Genomic DNA, 23,177 nt, shown 5'->3' with positions numbered 1-23,177 from the left:
GGTGTCAGTAGAGCAGTGGACGGTGTCAGTAGGGCAAGGATTGGTGTCAGTTGGGCAGTAGATGGTGTCAGTAGAGCAGTGCACGGTGTCAGTAGGGCAAGGATTGGTGTCAGTTGGGCAGTAGATGGTGTCAGTAGAGCAGTGCACGGTGTCAGTAGGGCAAGGATTGGTGTCAGTTGGGCAGTAGATTGGTGTCAGTAGAGCAGTGGAAGGTGTCAGTAGGGCAAGGATTGGTGTCAGTTGGGCAGTAGATGGTGTCAGTAGAGCAGTGCACAGTGTCAGTAGGGCAAGGATTGGTGTCAGTTGGGCAGTAGATGGTGTCAGTAGAGCAGTGCACGGTGTCAGTAGGGCAAGGATTGGTGTCAGTTGGGCAGTAGATGGTGTCAGTAGTTTTAATTTTTATTATTTTTTACAATTTTATTTTAATAATTTTTTTCACAAAATTATTTTAGGAGCTCCTTTAGGGGCTTTGCTAAAAATATCATGGGTTTAAATTGTGAGAATCTGCACCACACAGGGTAATTAGGGTGTGCCCAGGCACACCTGGCACACCCTGTGCACACGCCTATGCTATATCGGTTGCGCGCAGGAGGGGCTGCCTGATGTAGTAAAACTGCGGCGGGCGGTCCGAAAGCAGTTAACTGCCGCTCTGCCTGACCACACTGATTCCCCCGTGCTGTTGGGGCCCCCCTGTGTGCCCGGGCCCCCTACAGCCCTGGTTGTCACCCTATAACAAGAAGTGTCTGAACACGGACCAACGATTATTTGCCAAAAAATGACTTTTGGACTGATATTAACGGGTTAAAGGTTATGTAAGATTTCAGTGACGGGGTTTACGTCTACATTAAGTAGCACTTGTGCCATGCGGACCTCCCATTGCGGCAAAGTGGCTTAAGTGACTGCATCTTAACATTCCTGATGAAAGCGGGGGAACGGGCGGGCATTGGGCGGATAATTCCTGGGAACAATGCCTCGGCGCTGCTGCCATGCCGCGTTCTATAGACTCAGCGAAGATTCCAAACTCCATCGTGAGAGTGATTCACACCTGGCGGCAGGAAGGCGGGGGCCCTGCCTCTCTTTGTTGTTGCAGAGGTGGGGGGGTTTCTGTGTACTGGGAAGGGTGATGTTTTGCCATGTCTGGAATTTGGGAATTTGCTGTGAAATGACAGAGTACACAAAGCTTGTTCTAACCTGTTCATTGTGCACCCACCAGCCAAACACAGGGACACCATTCTGTACAATAACCGGCATTTCCAGGCTTAGGATAAATCAGAGACCACTCAAGGAATGTGCGACTTCGTCTCCATCGTTGTTTTATGGCTTGCACATTTTTTTAAGTAAAAGGAATCCACCCAACAGGCAGAAATCTCCCACCAAACCCATTTCTGGGGATTGAACTTTTTTATCTGTTTATCCACTCCGGTGGATTTTACCAAGGCCATTTTTTGCTATTCCGCACTGCGCTACTTTAACCACTTCAATACGGGGCACGTTCATCCCCCTTCCTGCCCAGGCCACACTTCACACTTTTTCACACTTTGAATGACAATTGCGCAGTCATGCTACACTGTACCCATATGACATTTTTTATCATTTTTCACACAGAGATTTTTTTTTGTGGTATTTAATCACTACTGGGGTTTTTATTTCTTACTAAAGAAAAAAGGAAAAAAGACAGAAAATTTTGAAAAAATAAAAAGTTTTTCTTATTTTCTGTCAGTAAATTTTGAATTTTTTTTCTCCTTCACTGATGTGCGTTGATGAGGCGGCACTTATGGGCACTGATGAGGAGGTACTAATATGCCACACTGATAGGTGGCACTGATAAGTGGCACTGATGAGCACTGATATACGACACAGATGGGCACTGAGAGACGGCACTGATGGGCACTGACGGGCGGCACTGATGGGCGGAACTGATGGGCACTGACAGATGGCACTGATGAGCACTGACGGATGGCACTGATGGACACTGATGGGCAGCACAGTTGAGCAGGCACTGATGGGCACTGACTGGCAGCACTATGGGCACTGATTGTGGGCACTTTGGGCACTAATGGTGGGCACTGATTTTTTACTTTTCTGTAATCAGGGCACTGATGATCAGTGCCCTGATTACATGTCCTAGTCTCCCCTTTGAGGAGGAGCCGCTGATCGGCTCTCCTCACCACACACTCTGACAGTGTGCGGCGAGGAGAGCCGATAAACGGCACTTCCTCATTTACATGTGACCGGCTGTGATTGGACACAGCTGATCACATGGGTAAGGAGCCAAGTCAAGACACCCTTGCATTCACGTCACTGGCTTTACCAAGAGGCATTGGACCTGAAACAACGTAGGCACTATCAAATAGGAAGTTAGCGAGCCACAGCTCAAGGAACCCCTTGCCACCCCTGGAGGAACCCTGGCTGAGAAGCCCTTGCCCTAGAGGAACCCTTGGATAATTTTCTAGTCTCAGGGAACTCCTGGTAAGATTAGTCCATCAGACGTCATTGGGAAAATGCCCCTTACAGGGTGGCCAGAATGACAACCTTGCAGTCACGTCACTGGCTTTACCAAGAGGCATTGGACCTGAAACAACGTAGGCACTATCAAATAGGAAGTCAGCGAGCCACAGCTCAAAGAACCCCTAGCCAGCCCTGGAGGAACCCTAGTTGAGAAGCCCTTGCCCTAGAGGAACCCTTGGATAATTTTCTAGTCTCAGGGAACTCCTGGTAAGATTAGTCCATCAGACGTCATTGGAAAAATGCCCCTTACAGGGTGGCCAGAATGACAACCTTTCAGTCACGTCGCTGGCTTTACCAAGAGGCATTGGATCCGAAACAACGTAGGCACTATCAAATAGGAAGTCAGCGAGCCACGGCTCAAGGAACCCCCTAGCCACACCTGTCTTCTCTGCCTCAAGGGAAGACAACACAATGGGACCGAAAATCCATCAAATCAATCAATTTAGCCAGAGCACTTCTAGAAAGGTATGTGGTTGTATACAACACTAAAGTATTTTCCTGACCGTAACTGTCTACATCAAGTGAATTTGATCCTATGACTCTAGGCTCCCTTAAATGCAAAAAGACATACCAGTAAAAAGAATTGGCACTGAACTTATCTTTCTGGCAACCCATGTCTTGAAATGCTATCATAATGCTGCTCCATGGGCACTGCAAGTAATCAAATTGTCGGATGGGTCAAATGCTGGTTCCCCCACCACACACAGTGGTTCCTCCCATCTGCTCATAGGAAGAGGAACCCTTGGATAATTTTGTGGTTTGAGCAATTATTCATATAAAAGATCATTATGGAAATCTTTACATTCACTTCAGAGAAACATACCTATGCTCATAGGAAAGGGGGAGGGGGACTGAAAAGACATCTCTGATGCCTGCATGCCTCAAGGGAAGACAACACAATGGGACAGAAAATCCAACATATTCAATCAATTTAGGCAGAGCACTTCTAGAAAGGTATGTGGTTGTATACAACACTAAAATATTTTCCTGACCGTAACTGTCTACATCAAGTGAATTCATACATCCTGTAGTAATGATCGAGTTAGTGGGAGGAACCACAGCATACAGCAGGGGAGCAGCTATTTACACCCTAGGTGATGTTGAATACCTGCAGTTGCAGGGGAGACTTAATGTGGTTGTAAAGACATATTTTTTTTTTTACCTTACTGCATTCTGCATACAGAGAAGGGCAACCAAGCTGATAAGAGGCATGGAGAAGCTCAGGAAGGATTAGAGGAACTGAATTTATTTTCTCTTGAGAAGAAGAGATTAAGGGGGGGATATGCAGTTCAGTTTTGGGCACCAGTTCTCAAAAGGATATCAGGGAACTGGAGAAAGTGCAGAGAAGGGCAACAAAACTGATAAGAGGCATGGAGGAGCTCCGCTATGAGAAAAGATTAGAGGAACTGAATTTATTCTCTCTTGAGAAGAGGAGATTAAGGGGGGATATGATCAACATGTATAAATACATAAGGGGTCCATATAGTGAACTTGGTGTTGAGTTATTCACTTTAAGGTCAACACAGAGGACAAGGGGGCACTCTTTAGGTCTAGAGGAAAACAGATTTCATCTCCAAATACAGAAAGGTTTCTTCACCGTAAGAGCTGTGAAAATGTGGAATAGACTCCCTCCAGAGGTGCTTCTGGCCAACTCAGTAGATTGCTTTAAAAATGGACTGGATTCTTTCCTAAATAAACATAATATAACTGGATACTAACATTTATAGGTAAAGTTGATCCAGGGAATATCCGATTGCCTCTCGGGGGATCAGAAAGGAATTTTTTCCCCTGCTGGAGCAAATTGGACCATGCTTTGCTGGGGTTTTTTGCCTTCCTCTGGATCAACAGTGGGTATAAGATTGTGTATATGGAATTGTATGGTTGTTTCTTTTATTGGTTGAACCAGATGGTCTTTTTCTCAACCTGACTAGCTATGTAACTATGTGTGAAGGTAAAAAGTTTTCTGCATTCGGCCCCCCCCCCCCCATCGCAGCCCCCTCTAAATACATACCTGAGCCCAGTCTTGATCCAGCGATGTGAACAAGAGTCGAGGCTCTCTCTCTCCTCATTGGCCATTGGCTCCCGCTGCTGTCAATCACAGCCAGTGATGAGGGAGCCGAGCCCAATTCCATGGGGTTGATTTACTAAGGGCAAATAGACTGTGCACTTTGCAAATTGCAGCTGCTCCAGAGCTTAGTATATGAGCAGAAGCTCTGCTGACTTCCATTATCTAACCATGAGCAAGCAAAAATGCTGTTTTATTATTTCCTTTGCATGTGATTGGGTATTCTTTGCAAAGTGAAGCTTTACCTAATTTACTAAACTCTGGAGCAACTGAACTTGCAAAGCATAACTGCACTTTGCAATGTGCACAGTCTATTTGCCTTTGCCTTGTTTTAGTAAAAGTAGAGAGTGCAACCTCTGGTGCATAGTAACCAATCAGCTTCTAACTTCAGCTTGTTCAAGCTTTGAAAATAAAACCTGGAAACTGATGGATTTCTATGCAGAGCTGCACCAAATTTTGCACTAACCAGTATTAGTAAATCAACCCCACTAAGTTGGGTGGAAAATGATCCAATCAGGCGCACTCACTGTTCAGCAATGCCATTGTATTCAGACTGCCAACAGAGTTTCCTCCATCTATGTTCTTAGCATGGATGGAGGAGTCAACTGATTTTCTCCTGCAAGCTGAACAGCTGAAATCTGACCTATGACCAGCCTTAGGCCCTTCCGATCCGATCCGCCTGTCAGTTTTTCAGACGGACCGGATCGGATGCTCCATGCAGGCCTATGGAGCAGCGGATGTCAGCGGAGACATCCCCACTGACACCTGCTGCTATACGATCCGATCCTGTCCGTGAAATCCGGATGGATGGAAACCCTACTTTCCATCCGTCTGGAGGATCGGATCGGATAGGATCAGATGGGAATGGACAGGCGGTCCGTTTTCATCTGATCTCCCATAGAGGACAGCGGGGATCTGACAGCTCCGTCCCTGCACACAGAGCGGAGACAGAGCTGCCATCCACCTGCCCAGCAAGGATCGGCGGATCGATCCCCCACTGAGCAAAACGGACTCCGTCGGGCGCACCGCTCTTGTGAAAGGAGCCATACGCAGCTTGAATTTTGTCTGATTCCTGCAAAAATCAGCACTACCTGGCTCGACAAAAGTCGATTGTTCAGTGGAGTATTGTCAAAGGAGCCAGGTGGAAAGTTGTTGGTCAAACAGTGAATGCATCCAATCAGGTACAGCCATTTTTTGGGTAGTGTGACAGGTGTCGGCTGTCTCAAAAGCTTTGTTGGCCATACAGCATAGATGTCTCCATCTACATTAAACAGTGAGAATGGAGAAATCTATGGTGTATGGCCAACCTTTTAGAGCCGGTTCACACTGGGGTGACTTGTCAGGCGACCTGGTCGCCTGACAAGTCGCCGTGGGTCGCCTGCCATAGATTAGCACAGGACCCGTTCTAATAGGAGCGACACAAGTTGCTCCGACTTAGAAAAAGGGTCCTGTAATACTTTGGGGCGACCTGCATTGACTTCAATGATATGAAGTCCGTGCATGCCTCTCCGAGGTCGCGGTGCGAGCTGTGCACCGCGACTTCACAGGTCGCCCCGGCAAGTCTGTATAACAGAAATACGGTGATCTCAATTTCCAAGCTCCTTCTGAAAATGCTATCTACCTGGCTGTTATTCTGACCCATTGTTGAAGCCAGAGGGTCGGCATGAGGTCCAGGCAATCAGCACTTTTGGGAGAGATCAATAAATACAACTCCCATTTATATGACAGGTTCCCTTCATTGATTTGGTAATCTGCAATCTCACTATTTTAATGCATGAGATGCTGTTAAAAAAAATAAAGACGGCTAAATCCAAGAATAATGGGAATGACTGTGGCCCCCGGGGACCTGCACTGTAAATCCCCCAGGCTTGAATCTTTAGCAGGCAGCGAATACTGAGTAATTGGCAATTTTGTGTACTAGTCGGGGAAGAAACCTGTACTTTAGTCTTTAGACACCGAGGAGCCTGGAGGGAGGATTCAGTGCACGCTCCTGCTGATCTTCATGCGTTCCTTGGAGCTCATTGCAGAAAATGTGTGCCGAGCCGGAGGGTCCAATATAGATAAGTGCTTGGTGCAGCATTTACCTTGCTTTAAACTGAACGCAGGCTGGTGTCAGTGCATGCTGACTCTGCGATTCTTATTTATGTCAACTGCTCTCCCCAGTGGGACCCAATGCTAGTATTAGTGTCAGAACACAAGGGGAGGCAACGTGAGCACTAAGGAACTACAGGGTCCAGCATGCCCTGCCAGCCAAATCTAAGGGCCCATTGTTATCCCTGTGGTGCACTGGTGTACGTAATGTCACGTTTAATGTCACATGTTAATGTGCACTGCGTTAAAGAAGCCCACTGAAAATAATAGGCTACCAATGTACTTAATGCAACTCATCACCATGCCCTACCAGGTGCCAGGACAAATTCTCGCTTGATTTAAATCCCGCGAGTGCGCAGACATGCTGTAACACACTGCCAGGACCCAAAGACATAAGACCTTTGGTGTTTCAATGCATGTTCAGGATGAAAACCAGGAAGAGAAGCTTCAAGATGGTGGTGTGGAACCAGAGTGGACCAAGAACTTATATTTCACAGACTGGCAAGTATAGGGTTTTGTTTTTTATTGTCTTATAGCAGTGGTCTCTAAGCTGTGGCCCCTTGCTTGCTTTTATTCGGGCCTTGGGGCATTATTCTCCCCACTGTCCGCAACAGTATAGTTCCTGCCACCAAGATTGACAATAGGGAGCTAGTTCTCTCACTGACACCAACAATGGCACACTACTGCTATCATTGATTGATAGGGCGCCATTCCTCCAACTGACACCAATGATGGATTCCATTCCTCCCACTGACACCAACGATGGGGCGCCAGTCCTCCAACTGATACCAATGACAAGGCGCCATTCCTCCCACTGACACCAACGATGGGGCGCCATTCCTCCCACTGATACCAAAGATGGGGCACTATTCCTCTAAATGACACCTATGATAGGGAGCTATTCCCCCAACTGACACCAATGATGTGACGCCATTCCTCCCGCTGACACCAACGATGGGGTGCCATTCCTCCCACTGACAACAACGATGGGATGCCATTCCTCCCACTGATACCAACGATAGGATGCCATTCCTTCAACTGACACCAACAATGGGGTGCCATTCCTCCCACTGATACCAACAATAGGGCGCCTTTCCTCCCACTAACACCAACGATAGGGTGTCATTCCTCCCACTGATACCAACGATGGGGCGCCATTCCTCCCACTGACACCAACTATAGGATGCCATTCCTTCAACTGACACCAACAATGGGGTGCCATTCCTTCCACTGATACCAACAATAGGGCGCCTTTCCTCCCACTAACACCAACGATAGGGTGTCATTCCTCCCACTGATACCAACGATGGGGCGGCATTCCTCCCACTGACACCAACGATGGGGCGCCATTCCTCCCACTGACACCAACGATGGGGCGGCATTCCTCCCACTGACACCAACGATGGGGCACCATTCCTCCCACTGACACCAACGATGGGGCGCCATTCCTCCCACTGACACCAACGATGGGGCGCCATTCCTCCCACTGACACCAATGATGGGGCGGCATTCCTCCCACTGACACCAACGATGGGGCGCCATTCCTCCCACTGACACCAACGATGGGGCGCCATTCCTCCCACTGACACCAACGATGGGGCGCCATTCCTCCCACTGACACCAACGATGGGGCGCCATTCCTCCCACTGACACCAATGATGGGGCGCCATTCCTCCCACTGACACCAACGATGGGGTGCCATTCCTCCCACTGACACCAACGATGGGGCGCCATTCCTCCCACTGACACCAACGATGGGGCGCCATTCCTCCCACTGACACCAACGATGGGGCACTATTCCTCCAACTGACATGATGGCGAAATATTACTCTACTAATACCAATAGTGGGATATTGTTTACACCCACTAATACCAGGGCACTTTCCTCTCCCACTTGCCAAAGTTCAGCCCCCCTAAAGGCCCTTTTTTTAGAAAGTTTGGAGAACCCTGTTTTATAGGGACTAGAATGACAAACATTTAATTGTTCTTATATAAGGTGAAGCTCCGGCCTCATGCACACTGGACGTTACCAAAACGTCAGTAGAAAGCTGTAGCTGTAGAAGGAGTTTTTCAGCATTTTTGCAGTAGCGTTTTTCAGCGTTTTTTTTAGCTTTTTTCAGCTGTAGCGTTTTTTAGTTTTTTTTTTTTAGAAAATCTATAATGTCACAAAAACTTATGGCTCAAAGAATAGCCACCTTTTTCAGGAGTTTTTAAGCTTTTATAAGAGTTAGAGCTGAAAAATGACTCTTAAAACCCACTAGCTCTGGGGGTTTTTTCCAGCTAGAAAACGCCCCTGTCAAAAACTGCTGATGACAGCCTATGTGTGCATTGACTCATATGATAACATGCCGGGGAGTTGATTGGCTGTAGAAAAAAAAACCTCTGACGCCATAAACAGCCGCTGTAAAATAAAGAAGCTCAGCAACCAAATTTTAGCTCTGAGCCAGGAGCGTTTTTACACGCTCGTTTTGTCGTGCAACAATCGTGGCAAAATTGCATTAAGTTCGGGGTGTCGTTATAGAAGCTCTGCCACCAAATTTTGACCCTGAGCCAGGAGCGTTTTTACACGCACGTTTTGTCATGCAACATTTGTGGCAAAATTGCTTCAAATTCGGGGTGTCGTTATAGAAGCTCAGCAACCACTTATGCGATGCGGGAAGGCTGCGAATTCGCAGCCTGTTCCCGCATCGCAAACGCACCCCTGGCAGTTCACACTGCCATATGCGATACGCAGGGGGTGTCAATGAAATGTTAACGACACCCCCAGTTTGATCGCATATCGCAGTGCGATCTTTACAGTTCGCACAGGATCGGATTGCACAAGTGTGAACCACTGTGCGATCTGATCCTGATGCGGCTGAAAAAAAGGGTCATGTGCGACTTTTGTGCGGGTGCAGTGCGAATTTAGCCATACAAAGTGTATGGCTGAATTCGCACCGCACAGCCGATCGCATGTAATGAAGGAGCAGTGCGCTCCGATATTACATGCGAACGCCGCACTCGCAAGAGTGTGAACCGGCACTAAACCAGGAGCGTTTTTACACGCACATTTTGTCATGCAACAATCGTGGCAAAATGGCACCAAGTTCGGGGTGCCATTAAAGAAGCTCAGCAACCATATTTTGGTCCTGAGCCAGAAGCATTTTTACACGCACGTTTTGTCATGCAAGAATCGTGGCAAAGTCGCACTAAGTTCGGGTGCCAATAAAGAAGCGCAGAAACCAAATTTTGACCCTGTGCCAGGCACGTTTTTACACGCACGTGTTGTCGTGCAACAATCGGGGCAAAATCGCACCAAGTTCGGGGTGCCATTAAAGAAGCTCAGCAACCATATTTTGGTCCTGAGCCAGAAGCATTTTTACACGCACGTTTTGTCGTGCAACAATTGTGGCAAAATTGCATCACGTTCGGTGTGCCGCTATAGAAGCTCTGCAACCAAATTTTGGCCCTGAACCAGGCACGTTTTTACACGCTCATTTTGTCGTGCAACAATCGTGCCAAAATCGCACCGAGGGGAGCAATTAAAGAAGCTCAACGACCAAATTTTGTCCCTGAAACAGACGCGTTCTGTCGTGCAACCATTTCAACAAAATCACACCACATTTGGGGTGCCATTATCGATGAATGGCGCCCAAACATGCATTTGTCCAATTTTAGCGTGATTTGGAATTCCAAATCGCTAAGTGTCAACAGGACCTGCTCACACCTGTGCATTGCGGTAAAACATGCATTTTACCATGCGCTTCTGCAAATGCACACAAACACGCATACTGCATTTATTTTGAATAGCAACCAGGACAATGCACTGGAGCACACGTGTGCTCTAATGCACCATAGAGAACAGATGTGAGCGATTTCTACGCTGCAGTGTATAGCGTTAAGAAAAGTCAGGCGTGCAGCATCTTAGGTGTGCAGCCCATTTAATATGATTGGGCTTCTAAACGCATCGCACATAAGCCGTGCATGCCTTTAGGGCAGTAATGGCGAACCTTGGCACCCCAGATGTTTTGGAACTACATTTCCCATCATGCTCAATTACACTGCAAAGTGCATGAGCATTATGGGGAAGGTACCGTATATAATCGAGTATAAGCCAAATTTTTCAGCACATTTTTTTGTGCTGAAAACGTCCCCCTCGGCTTATACTCGAGTCAAGAAAAAAAAAATAAAAAAAGTCCCTGGCTGCTCCGACGTGTTTAAGCTTTAAAAATGGCGCCGCCCGGCACATACATGTCATTGCGCACGCCGCCGCTCGGGAGAGGCCGGGAATAGCCGAAAGTATACGAGCGGCGGCGGCGCGTGCGTAATGACATGTCGGCGCCATTTTTAAAATGAAGGCGCCTCTGGAACAGGTAAGTGAGACAGCTGCACTTCCTGCCATTATGCAGGGCTGCGGGCATACTACAAGGGATGCAGTGCTGCGGGCATGGTCCACCTGTACCATGCCCACAGCACTGCATCTCCTGTAGCATGCCCACAACCCCGGATCCTCTTGTACCATGCCAGTACCCTGCATTCTCCTGTACCATGCCAGCCACCCTGCATTCTCCTGTACCATGCCAGTACCCTGCATTCTCCTGTACCATGCCAGTACCCTGCATTCTCCTGTACCATGCCTGCCACCCTGCATTCTCCTGCACCATGCCAGTCACCCTGAATTCTCCTGTACCATGCCAGTACCCTGCATTCTCCTGTACCATGCCAGTACCCTGCATTCTCCTGTACCATGCCAGTACCCTGCATTCTCCTGTACCATGCCAGCCACCCTGCATTCTCCTGCACCATGCCAGTCACCCTGCATTCTCCTGTACCATGCCAGCCACCCTGCATTCTCCTGCACCATGCCAGTCACCCTGCATTCTCCTGTACCATGCCAGTACCCTGCATTCTTCTGTACCATGCCAGTACCCTGCATTCTCCTGCACCATGCCAGTACCCTGCACTCTCCTGTACCATGCCAGCCACCCTGCATTCTCCTGCACCATGCCAGTCACCCTGCATTCTCCTGTACCATGCCAGTACCCTGCATTCTTCTGTACCATGCCAGTACCCTGCATTCTCCTGCACCATGCCAGTACCCTGCATTCTCCTGTACCATGCCAGTACCCTGCATTCTCCTGTACCATGCCAGTACCCTGCATTCTCCTGTACCATGCCAGCCACCCTGCATTCTCCTGCACCATGCCAGTACCCTGCATTCTCCTGTACCATGCCATTCACCCTGCATTCTCCTGTACCATGCCAGCCACCCTGCATTCTCCTGCACCATGCCAGTCACCCCCTGCATTCTCCTGTACCATGCCAGTACCCTGCATTCTCCTGTACCATGCCCGCCGCCCTGCATTCTCACCCTAGGCTTATACTCGAGTCAATCATTTTTCCCGTCTTTTTGTGGTAAAAGTAGGGGCCTCGGCTTATACTCGGGTCGGCTTATACTCGAGTATATACGGTAGTTCCAAAATATCTGGAGTGCCAAGGTTCGCCATCACTGCCTTAGAGGAAGCACAGGTAAGTGGGCACTGAAAGCCATTACTATAGGCAAAGTTCCTTTACCAATATCATCCACCCGGAACCCCCTCCTTCCCTGATCTCAGCCCACTGAATGCAGATCTTTCTGCACTTTATGTATGTAATGATTGCATTATATTGTTAAACAAGCTCCCCGCTCCTTAATTATGTCTAGTAAAAGCAAACGGCGCCACTTCACAACGCGGAGTCCAATTCTCAAGAGTTTCGGTAAAATGAAGCGCAGAGATGGTTACTTAGAAGATGTGAATCACACAGCAAAGAAGATGAAAGGAATTCAAGATTTACTGCATGGATGAGCAAAGAGATATTTACAACTTTCACAAGCATGTTCGGGCAATGAGGACATACTAACCCCTCAGGAGTGGAGGGACTACAAATCTCAGCGTGGCCTGCCAGAATACGCCTGAGCTGGCGCTTGTCAACTGGAACACTTTGGAGGGGATTTGCTAAAACTGGAGAGTGCAAAATCTGGGGCAGCTGTGCACAGAAACCGATCAGCTACCAAGTTTTAGCCCTCGTTCACATTGGAGCGATTTGTCCATTGGCGGCCCATCCATTGTGGGCGCAGGGGTGCCGCCCCCCTATCCATGCGCCCCCCCCCCCCCCCCCCATGGCAGCGCGCCGGACACATGGATTCCAATGTTTTCAGAGTCAGAGGCTGTAATAGGCTTCAAAAAAGGGTGGGCTTGAGGCACAGATGAAAAATTGCGCGGTCGTGGGATTCATTGATCTCCTTTTTTTCCCCCACAAATAGAGCTTTCTTTTGGTGGTATTTGATCACCTCTGCGATTTTTATTTTTTTATAACCAAAAAAAGAGCTACAATTCTGAAAAAAAAAAAAACAATATTTTTCGCATTCTGCTATATAACATTCCCCCCCCCCCCCCCCAAAAAAAAAAAAAAAAAAAAATCTAATTTTTTCATTCTTTTAGGCCAATTTGTTTTCTGCTACAATTTTTGGGAATAAAAATCCCAATAAGTGTATTTTGATTGGTTTGCGCAAAAGTTATCGCGACTACAAACTAGGGGAAAGATTTATGTCATTTTTATTGTTGTTTTTTTTTTTTTTACTAGTAATGGCGGCAATCTGCAATTTTTAGCGGGACTGCGACATTGCGGTGGACAGATCGGACCCCTAACTGACATTTTTTTACACTTTTGGGGGTACCAGTGACATTACTACAGTAATCAGTGCTAACAATATGCACTGTTACTGTAATAATGACACTGGCAGGGAAGGGGTTAACAGTGTGGGTGAGCAAGGGGTTAAATGTGAGCCTAGGGGAGTGTTTCTAACTGTATGGGGGAGGGGCTTGTGAAATGATCATAGAGACCTGTGTTCCTATATAGAAGGATCACAGGCGCTCTGCGATCATTCCAGAGAGAAGAACGGTCAGCTGTGTTTACAACCGCTGACCGTTCTTCTCTCTCAGCGGGGAGCGATCGCGGGTGTCAGGGGGCAATCAGAGCCACCTGCCCCGTGCATCGGAGTTCCCGCTGCCAAATGGGGGCGGTAGCGCGTCACCGGCGGCGCGCGCTCACCCCCTAGCAGCAGGCACGTGACCGACGTAGGGCTACGTCGGTTTGTGCAGGAGGGGCTGCCTGCCACAGTAAATCTGTGGCGGGCGGTCCTCAAGTGGTTAAATATGATGAATAATGCAGCAGAAGGATTGAGACTTTGAGACATAGGAAGCAGATTTAATAAATACAGAAGGGAGATCTTGCATATGAAAAATACATTTTGGGTGTACTGATCCTTTAGGACCGATCCCACTAGTGTGATACCAGACATCGCTTGTGATTCGCACCACATTGCTGTGCAGATCACATGCAATGTCTGTGCAATGCAAAATCAGCCAAACTATATGGCAAATTTGCATTGCATTCAGGCCAAACTCCTGCAGGACCCTTTTATGAGCTGCACTGCATTATGCAAACTGATTGTGGGGTGTCATTAACTTAACATACACTCCGCAATCTGTTCGAATGTACAGGATGCGATTTTGATGTGGTGCGGCTTTGCAGGGAACTCGCTGTGAATTGGCACCGCATCTAGTGTGAACCGCCCTTAAAGTAACGGTAAACAATCACCTTGTAAAACAAACCCATTCCGTTTAAAATAGAAATAAAAGGCAAAACATTTATTTACAGATAAAAAAAAAAAACATTATAAATACCTTTTTCCCTTTTTTTTATAAATGATCACATTCCCTCTATTCTCAGCTTCATAAGAGCTGGTGGGGAGGAGAAGCAGCAGCACACTGAGCTTGCCACTGAATGGCTATGCAGCGGGGGCGTGTCAGGGCAAGTCTGATCATTGGAAGAGAGTACACTGAGTTCCCAGCACTGCTAGAGAACTGACCACAATGTTCTCTCCTGCTTAGTGTGGTCAGTTTTTAACCACTTAAGCCCCGGAGGATTTGGCTGCTCAAAGACCAGGGCCTATTTTGCGATTCGGCACTGCATGATTTTAACGGACAATTGCGCGGTTGTGCGATGCTGTATCCAAATGAAATTTACAGACTTTTTTCCCACAAACAGAGCTTTCTTTTGGTGGTATTTGATCACCTGTGCGATTTTTACTTTTTGCCCTATAAACAAAAAAAGAGCGACAATTTTGAAAAAATAACAATATTTTTCACATTTTTTTATATGAAATTCCCCCCCAAAAAATTAATTATTTTAACATTTTAGGCCAATTTGTTTTCTGCTACATATTTTTGGTGAAAAAAATCGCAATAAGCGTATTTTGATTGGTTTGCACAAAAGTTATTGCGTTTAATAACTACGGGAAAGATTTATGTCATTTTTATTGTTTTTTTTTTAACTAGTAATGGCGGTGATCTGCGATTTTTTTTTGCAGGACTGCGACATTGCGGCGGACAGATCGGACCCTTGACTGACATTTTTTACACTTTAGGGGGTTACCAGTGACATTACTACAGTAATCAGTGCTATACATATGCACTGTTACTGTAAAAATTACACTGGCAGGGAAGGGGTTAACTTTGTTAGAGATCCAGGGGTTAAGTGTGTCCCTAGGGGCGTGATTCTAACTGTAAAGGGGCGTGGCTTTTGATGTAACCACAGAGACATACAATCCTACATAGCAGGATCGTATGATCTCTGCAGTTACACCAGGGAGAATGACAGGCAGCTTTGTTTACATCAGCCGTTTGCCTTTCTCCCTCTCCAGCGGGAGATCGTGAGTGGCCGGCGGACATCGGAGCCGCCGGTCACTCACGCGGTGATGGCAGTGAACAAGCGGGGTGGGAGCGTGCCTCTGGCGGCGCACGCTCGCCCCCTATTGGCTCGGCGTCACTTTGCCCAGGAGGGGCTGACCGCCGCAGTATATGTACTTGCGGTGGTCGGCAAGTGGTTAATTGGAAAGCAAGGGGACTGGCAGGAACGCCAGGGATTTCACACAAAGGAAGAAATACAAAGAGAACAGGATAATCTCTCATACAAGTACATGGTACAGCAGGCACATTTCAGGAATATGAAGTGTTGGGGTAACAAATGCTTTAAGCGTTAAGTACAGTAGGAGCTTACATGCGTAAGATAACAAGCACAAATAAAGCATCAGAAATGTCCAGTGCTGCTTGCGCCATATTTCAATCGTGGTGAAAGATCTCGCTCACTCATGCGGCAACTGATTGTGAAAAACAGAATTCAGGAAGAGGTGATTAAAGTCAGCGTCGGCTCCTGTGGGCACCAGAATCACTCAGTGATCCATTAACAGACCGATCAACTCCTCCATCCATGCTAAACAGCATAGAAAGAGGAATCCCCACCACTGGCTATTGGATGCAGGCGTTGATCGACTGAAAATTTTCCTACTTGCTCTCCCAAAAAAAGTCAAATGAGAATGACATTTGTCAAGCCGGATTGGTGCCAATCACTACTCGAAATTCAGCAGAAATCAGCCGAAAATTTGAACTGTGTATGCCGTCTATCTAATAAAGTATGTCTTATAGCAGTGATGGCAAACCTTGGCACCCCAGGTGTTTTGGAACTACATTTCCCATGATGCTCAACTACACTGCATAGTGCATGAGCATCATAGAAAATGTAGTTCCAAAACATTTGTGCTGCCAAGGTTCGCCATCACCGTCTTATAGGATTATAAGGCCAAAAGTGTGCCCAGTGCCATCACCCAAGCCAGGTTTTACTAAAAGTACTGGCTGGGTGCCATGGGTTACCACGCTTTGCACCTCATTATTACTTCTGGTACTATCCTACTGATATAATTCATTAATGTGGATGGAGAGGTGTTGGGTTATTAGAACATGTCTAATCTCTGAGGACGTAATTTTTGATGACGAAACTCGTAAGTGGGAACGCACGCGGTGACGTCAGTAGACGTGATTGGAACGCATACCGGCAGTGTTTGCGTTCCTGTCTCTAGCCCCCACAGTTCCCGGCACAGCAGTGGGACGCTGTATTAAACATTAAAGTTGGAACTACTGGATCTTTGATTCTTTGTATTTTAAACCATTTTAACCCAGGATTGGGTAATAAATGACTACGGAATTTCACTATGAGGAGTCCGGTCTCCTTTCTTATCACTTGCCTAGCCAAGAAGTCATCCGTCTGTGAAACCAGGAAATAGCAGGATCGCTCTCACGGGGACATCTCATCTTGGTCACGGTGACCACACAAGCTTTTTTTGCTCTTATTGCTGTACAGCAGGGGTCTTTAAACTATGGCCGTCCAGTTGTTTGGGAACTACAATTTACATCATGCCTAGTCATGTCTGTGAATGTCAGAGTTTTACAATGCCTAATAGGATGTGTAGTTCCGCAACAGCTGGAGGGCCGTAGCTTGAGGATCCCTGCTGTACAGCAAGTAAGGTCAACTACATCTGGTGAGTAGGCAATTCACCTATCTCACTGGCACCTTGGGGTTTCTTCCTTATTATTCATCTACCCACTAGGAAGACTATTTGGTGGATGGTCTATCTATTCCCCAAGTTTTGCAATCACGGAGCACTTTACACGTTTTAGCACCTTGATTGACTGTTACGGACTATACCTAGTACTTTCTATTGATATATATATTTATTTATTTATATTTGCATCTACACACACACACACACATATATATATATATAGGGCTTTTTTTCAGGGGGAACGCAGTTCCGGCACCTCCAACACTGAATGTATTTAAGTGCAAGGGGTGCTTGGGTGTGCTGGACGGTCTATTGATGATGGCCGCTGGGAGATCTATTGTCGCTAGTGGGGATCTATTTTTGCATGGGGGTCTATTGTTGCTCAAGGAGGATCTATTGTTGCTTGGAGGGATCTTATATTTCTGGGGAGTCAGTTGTTGCTAGGAGGGATCTACTGTTGAGAGAGAGGTCTGCAGGAGAATCTACAGTGCTGTTGGAGGTCTATTGTCGCTGGGGAAGATCTATTGTTGCTGGGGTGGTATTTTGTTGTGGGGGGAGGGGCATTGTTGTGTGGGTGATCTCTTGTTTCTGGGGGGTCTAATGTTTCTGGCTGCAGGGGATCTATTTTGCAGATTTTCTTGATATAATTAACAAGTTCTATACAAATTACTTAGCAGCACGGAATGATACTTGGTTCTGTGTTCTCTAAAAGGGACGGTACTGGGAGGTGGGTGGGGGGTGGGACCAAGGGATGTGCTTGGGGGTGCGTAGGGGGCGGAGACAAGGGGCGAGGGGGGAGTTCCTGCACCTACTCTCTGAGAAAAAAAGCCATCTATCTATCTATCTATCTATCTATCTATCTATCTATCTACCTATCTACCTATCTATCTATATATATATATATATATATATATATATATATAGATATATATATATATATATCTATATATATAGATATATATATCTATATATATATATATATATATATAGATATAGATATATACTATATCTATATATATATATATATATCTATATCTATCTATCTATCTATCTATCTATCTATACATATAGATAGATATATATATCTATATATATATAAATATATATATATATATATATATATATATATATATATATATAGATAGATATATCTATATATATATATATATATATATATATGCACTTTATATCACATGAATGAACTTTTTTGGATTATTTTGGATCTATATATATGCACTTTATGTCACGTGAATGAATTTTTTGGTTATTTCACATATTTAAAGTATACTGATTATTATAAGTTTGTATAAATCACTATGCTATAATCGGTTCGAATTATATTTATTTGTAGCAAGCGCCATGGGAAGTGTGCAATAGGCACACGCACTTTTATCATATATTAGAACAACCTAAATGATCTTGCTGGTGTCTGACGTCAAGCGTCGGTGACTGTACCTCACATAGACCCATAATAAGAATTTTATTCGAGCAACCTGCCAACACAGCTGGTACAAGTTATTCCAGGAGGAGAAACCAGAGGACCATCATCACAACAGACAGGATAATCAATAATGAATGGAAAGGAATGCGGTGATTAATATGGGTCCCATGGGGCTGGAATATCAAGGCTGCATGTGCGGAAAGTGGTAATTGTACTCCGAATGGCAGCGCTGGCATCTGGGCACCGTGACGAAGCATTCCGCTGGAAATGTATTCACAGAATGTGACACAACCGTACCAGGACACATGTCAGCTATAGATAACCGTACTATCAGCCTTGGAAAAAAGAGATCTTTAACGTGGTAAGACCACACCCCTTGGCGCACACCCCCAACAGAGGAGTATGAAATATATATATATATATATATATATATAACCCATCCACACACATTTGTGTCCATCATCATATCATGCACCAACAACTGCACTTGCCCCATATACAATCCAATACTATGCAAGCCAATAATCAGAAGCTCAATAACATTCCAGCCCTCTGAAGATCTACAGTCAAGACAACATGTCACTCTTCTAAATAGACTTCTATGGCAGAAACACCATCAGAATGGGAAGGAAATCCCTTTCTATTCACCTGATATACCAGAATAATTCACAGGGGACTGCTTGGTAGTTGAACATTATTCCATTTGGATGGGATGGATGGGTGGATGTGCATGTAGATGTTATTCCACTTTTATGAAATGGATGGTTAGAGGATGGATGGATGGATGGATGGGTTGGATGCATGGATGGGCATTTAGATGTTATTCCACTTTGATGAGATGGATGGATGGATGGACAGACTAATGGATGGGTATTTGGATGTTAATCCACTTAGATGAAATAGATGGGTATTCAGATGTTAACCTGGGTGGATGGATATTAGGATGTCATTCCTCTTTGATGAAATAGAGGGATGCATGGATGGATGGACAGACTGATGGATGGGCATTTAGATGTTATTTCACGTTGATCAAATGGATGGATGGATGGATGGGTGGATGGATGGATGGGTGGATGGATGCATGGGTGGATGAATGCATAAGTGGATGGACAGTCTGATGGACGGATAGCCATTTAGATGTTATTCAACTTTGATGAAATGGATGGATGGATGTGTGGGTGGATGGATGCACGGGTGGACGGATGCATAAGTGTATGGACAGACTGATGGAAGGATAGTCATTTAGATATTATTCCGCTTTGATGACATGGATGGATGCATGGGTGGATGGAGAGACTGATGGACAGATGGGCATATAGATGTTATTCCACTTTGATAAAATGGATGGATGGATGAAGGGAGAATAGAAAAATGGGGAATGGATTAGCAGCAGTGAAATTAGAGAAGTTAGATAGAGAAGAGAAGGGAAGGGAAGAGAATGGAAGGGAAGAAGAGACAAGAGGAGAGAAGAGAAGAAAAGAGAAGGGAAGGGAAGGGAAGAGAAGGGAAAAGAAGAGAAGAGAAGGGAAGGGAAAAGAAGAGAAGGGAATGGAAGGGAAAAGAAGAGAAGAGAAGAGAAGGGAAGGGAAAGGAAGAGAAGAGAAGAAGGGAATGGAAGAGAAAAGAAGAGAAGAGAAGAGAAGAGAAGAGAAGAGAAGAGAAGAGAAGAGAAGAGAAGAGAAGAGAAGAGAAGAGAAGAGAAGAGAAGGGAATGGAAGGGAAAAGAAGAGAAGAAGGGAAGGGAAAAGAAGAGAAGGTAAGGGAAGGGAAAAGAAGAGAAGAAGAGAAGAGAAGGGAAGGGAAGGGAAAAGAAGAGAAGAAGAGAAGAGAAGAGAAGGGAAGGGAAGGGAAGGGAAGGGAAGGGAAAAGAAGAGAAGGGAATGGAAGGGAAAAGAAGAGAAGAGAAGAGAAGAGAAGGGAAGGGAAAGGAAGAGAAGAGAAGAAGGGAATGGAAGAGAAGAGAAAAGAAGAGAAGAGAAGAGAAGAGAATAGAAGAGAAGAGAAGGGAAGAGAAAAGAAGAGAACAGAAGGGAATGGAAGGGAAAAGAAGAGAAGAAGGGAAGGGAAAAGAAGAGAAGAAGAGAAGGGAAGGGAAAAGAAGAGAAGAAGAGAAGAGAAGGGAAGGTAAGGGAAGGGAAAAGAAGAGAAGAGAAGGGAAGGGAAGGGAAGGGAAAAGAAGAGAAGAGAAGGGAAGGGAAAAGAAGAGAAGAGGAGGGAAGAGAAGAGGAGGGAAGGGAAGAGACAGGTGATATAGATTGAGCGGATGGAATAGAGATATAGATTATACAGATAGAACAGGGGCAGTAGATGAGGGAATAGAGAGGAATATATATACATAATAGAGAAATACAAAGACTAAAAAAGTGAGGATAGATAGATGGATAGATAGATCCATTATAATACTGCTGCCCCCCCCCTCCCCCCATCCTCTGGTATAAGGTGTCCCAGTGACACAGACAGGACACTTTGTATCCCCGGCTCGGCTCTCACTTACCTGGCAGCAGGGCTGCGATCAGAAGCAGAACCTCCATGGTGATCGGGGGTCTCCTCCGGTCCTGGTGTCGGGGAAGGTGCGATCTGCGGGGTGTCCGAGGTGGGAGTGTCCGGGGTAAGAGGGAGTCCTGGGGGGTGATATTGGGGGACCAGCAGGTGTCCCGGGGCCGGGCTTGTGTGATTCTCCCCCCGGGTGTTGTCCTGTGCTGTGTCCCCTGTCCCGGCTGTGCTGTGCAGAGATGACTGGAGATCTCCGCTGCAGCCCCGGCTAGAGAATAAAAGGGACAGAGAGGGGAGACTCCTTCACGGGATGACACCCCGCCCACTAATACATAATAGACCGCTCCCTGCTTGGGAACCACACCCTTCTTCTGAATATTAATCACACGCCCCGCCCACAGACACGCCTGCCGCCTGTCTATGATTGTATCATTATATTCTGTTTATACACTGTCATTGCTTATATCTTTTTATTGTAACAAATAAATACAGTCCCCGTTCACTAACACCACTGCACTGCCTATATTTCGATTATTATTATATTATATTATATTATATATATGTGTTTATAAATTGTGATTGTTAGTAAAAAAAAAAAAAATACTGTATGATTGTATCGTCATCAATATTATTATTTTAATATTTTTGGTATTATCAATAATAATAAAAAAATCATCATCAATATTTTTATTGTATTATTATTAGTATTATCAATAATCATAATAATAATTATTATTATAATTATTATTTTATTTTTATATATATATATATATATATATATATATATATATATTTTTTTTTTTTTATTTTTTTTTTATTGTTTACACCTTTATATTAAATGTAACAAACAATTCTGCTTCAACTTCCTGACATCAGTACACGTTTCATATGATTTATGTATTATTAATAATATTATTATTATTACTATTATTATTATTATTATTAGTATTATTATTATTAGTATTATTAGTATTATTATTATTACTATTATTATTTTTCAAAGTTTAAATTTATTTTATGAATTGTAATAAATAAAATACACTCTCTGACACTAGTGCACTCATTATATATTTTATTATTATTATAATTATTATTATTATTATATTCATATTATATAATTTCAAAATTTTACCTGATTTTATGTATTGTAATAAATAAATAATATCCCCACTGACACCAATGCACTTCTTATATGATATTATTAGAATTCTATTTTGTTTATTTTTTAATGTATTTTCTATATTCATTTACATATTTTCACAGTTTAATTTCTGTATTTAACAATGTACTGTATAACATTTGTATGTAATTTATAGAATAATCTATAATTTTAATCATTATGGGGGGGGGAAAAAAACATGCTGCTACCATGGGAACACAAATCAAGAAATGCAAAGCATGTCAAGGACTGTCATTCACACTACAACCATTCTTTCTCAACCTTATTAACATTTCCTAGATTGTTAGCTCTAGCGAGCAGGGCCCTCTGACTCCTCCTGTATTGAATTGTATTGTAACTGTACTGTCTGCTCTCATTTTGTAAAGCGCTGCGCAAACTGTTGGCACTATATATTGTAAATCCTGTATAATAATAATAATAATAATAATAATGGAGGAACCGTTGAAAAATCTCCAACTTATAGTACATTAACCAGGTGATCAATGAGAAGGATGCCCCCTTACAGATAAATAGATTGTTGGTATCAGCAGGGCTTTTTTTCCCAGCAGGAATGCGTAAGTACGCGGCTCTGGCACCTCCAGCATTGGTTGTATGTGTCGGCAAGGGATGCTGAGGTGTGTTAGGGGATAAGGTTCACTGGGGGGGAGGGGGGGGGAAGGGTAGTGCTGCAGGGAAGAATCTACTGTTGGGGGGGGTCTATTTATGCTGGCTGCTGGGAGATCTATTGTTGCAGGGGCAAATACACTGTTGCTAGTGAGAGATCTATTGTTGCTGGGTGGGGGCCTGGGGATAGGGGCTACGGGGAATTAAATTATCAGTGGAAGTAAACTCTGCTTAAATCACTTTTGCTGGTGGGGAATCTATTGTTGCTGGGGGGTGGGGGGTCCTGGGGATAGGGGCTACAGGGAATTAAATTATCAGTGGAAGTAAACTCTGCTTAAATCACTTTTGCTGGTGGAGAATATATTGTTGCTGGGGG

General features: G+C 45.0%; 1 protein-coding gene across 1 annotated transcript in view; it reads right to left on the bottom strand.

Annotated features, from left to right (window-relative positions):
• Nucleotides 1–21,325, bottom strand: part of BCAM (basal cell adhesion molecule (Lutheran blood group)) — a 152,127-nt gene extending 130,802 nt beyond the window's left edge. The window contains exon 1 of the mRNA XM_082274476.1: nucleotides 21,020–21,325. Within this exon, the coding sequence (XP_082130602.1) occupies nucleotides 21,020–21,056 (37 nt within the window). The 5' untranslated portion in view covers nucleotides 21,057–21,325. The remainder of the gene's footprint in view (nucleotides 1–21,019) is intronic.
• Between the last annotated feature and the right edge of the window lie 1,852 nt (nucleotides 21,326–23,177).

This window comes from Pelophylax lessonae (genome assembly GCF_965119305.1).
Source record: "Pelophylax lessonae genome assembly, chromosome: 12".
In the NCBI taxonomy this organism is placed as follows: domain Eukaryota; kingdom Metazoa; phylum Chordata; class Amphibia; order Anura; family Ranidae; genus Pelophylax; species Pelophylax lessonae.
The sequence above is the reverse complement of the archived record's forward strand: the minus strand, read 5'-3'. Positions and strand labels throughout refer to the sequence as shown.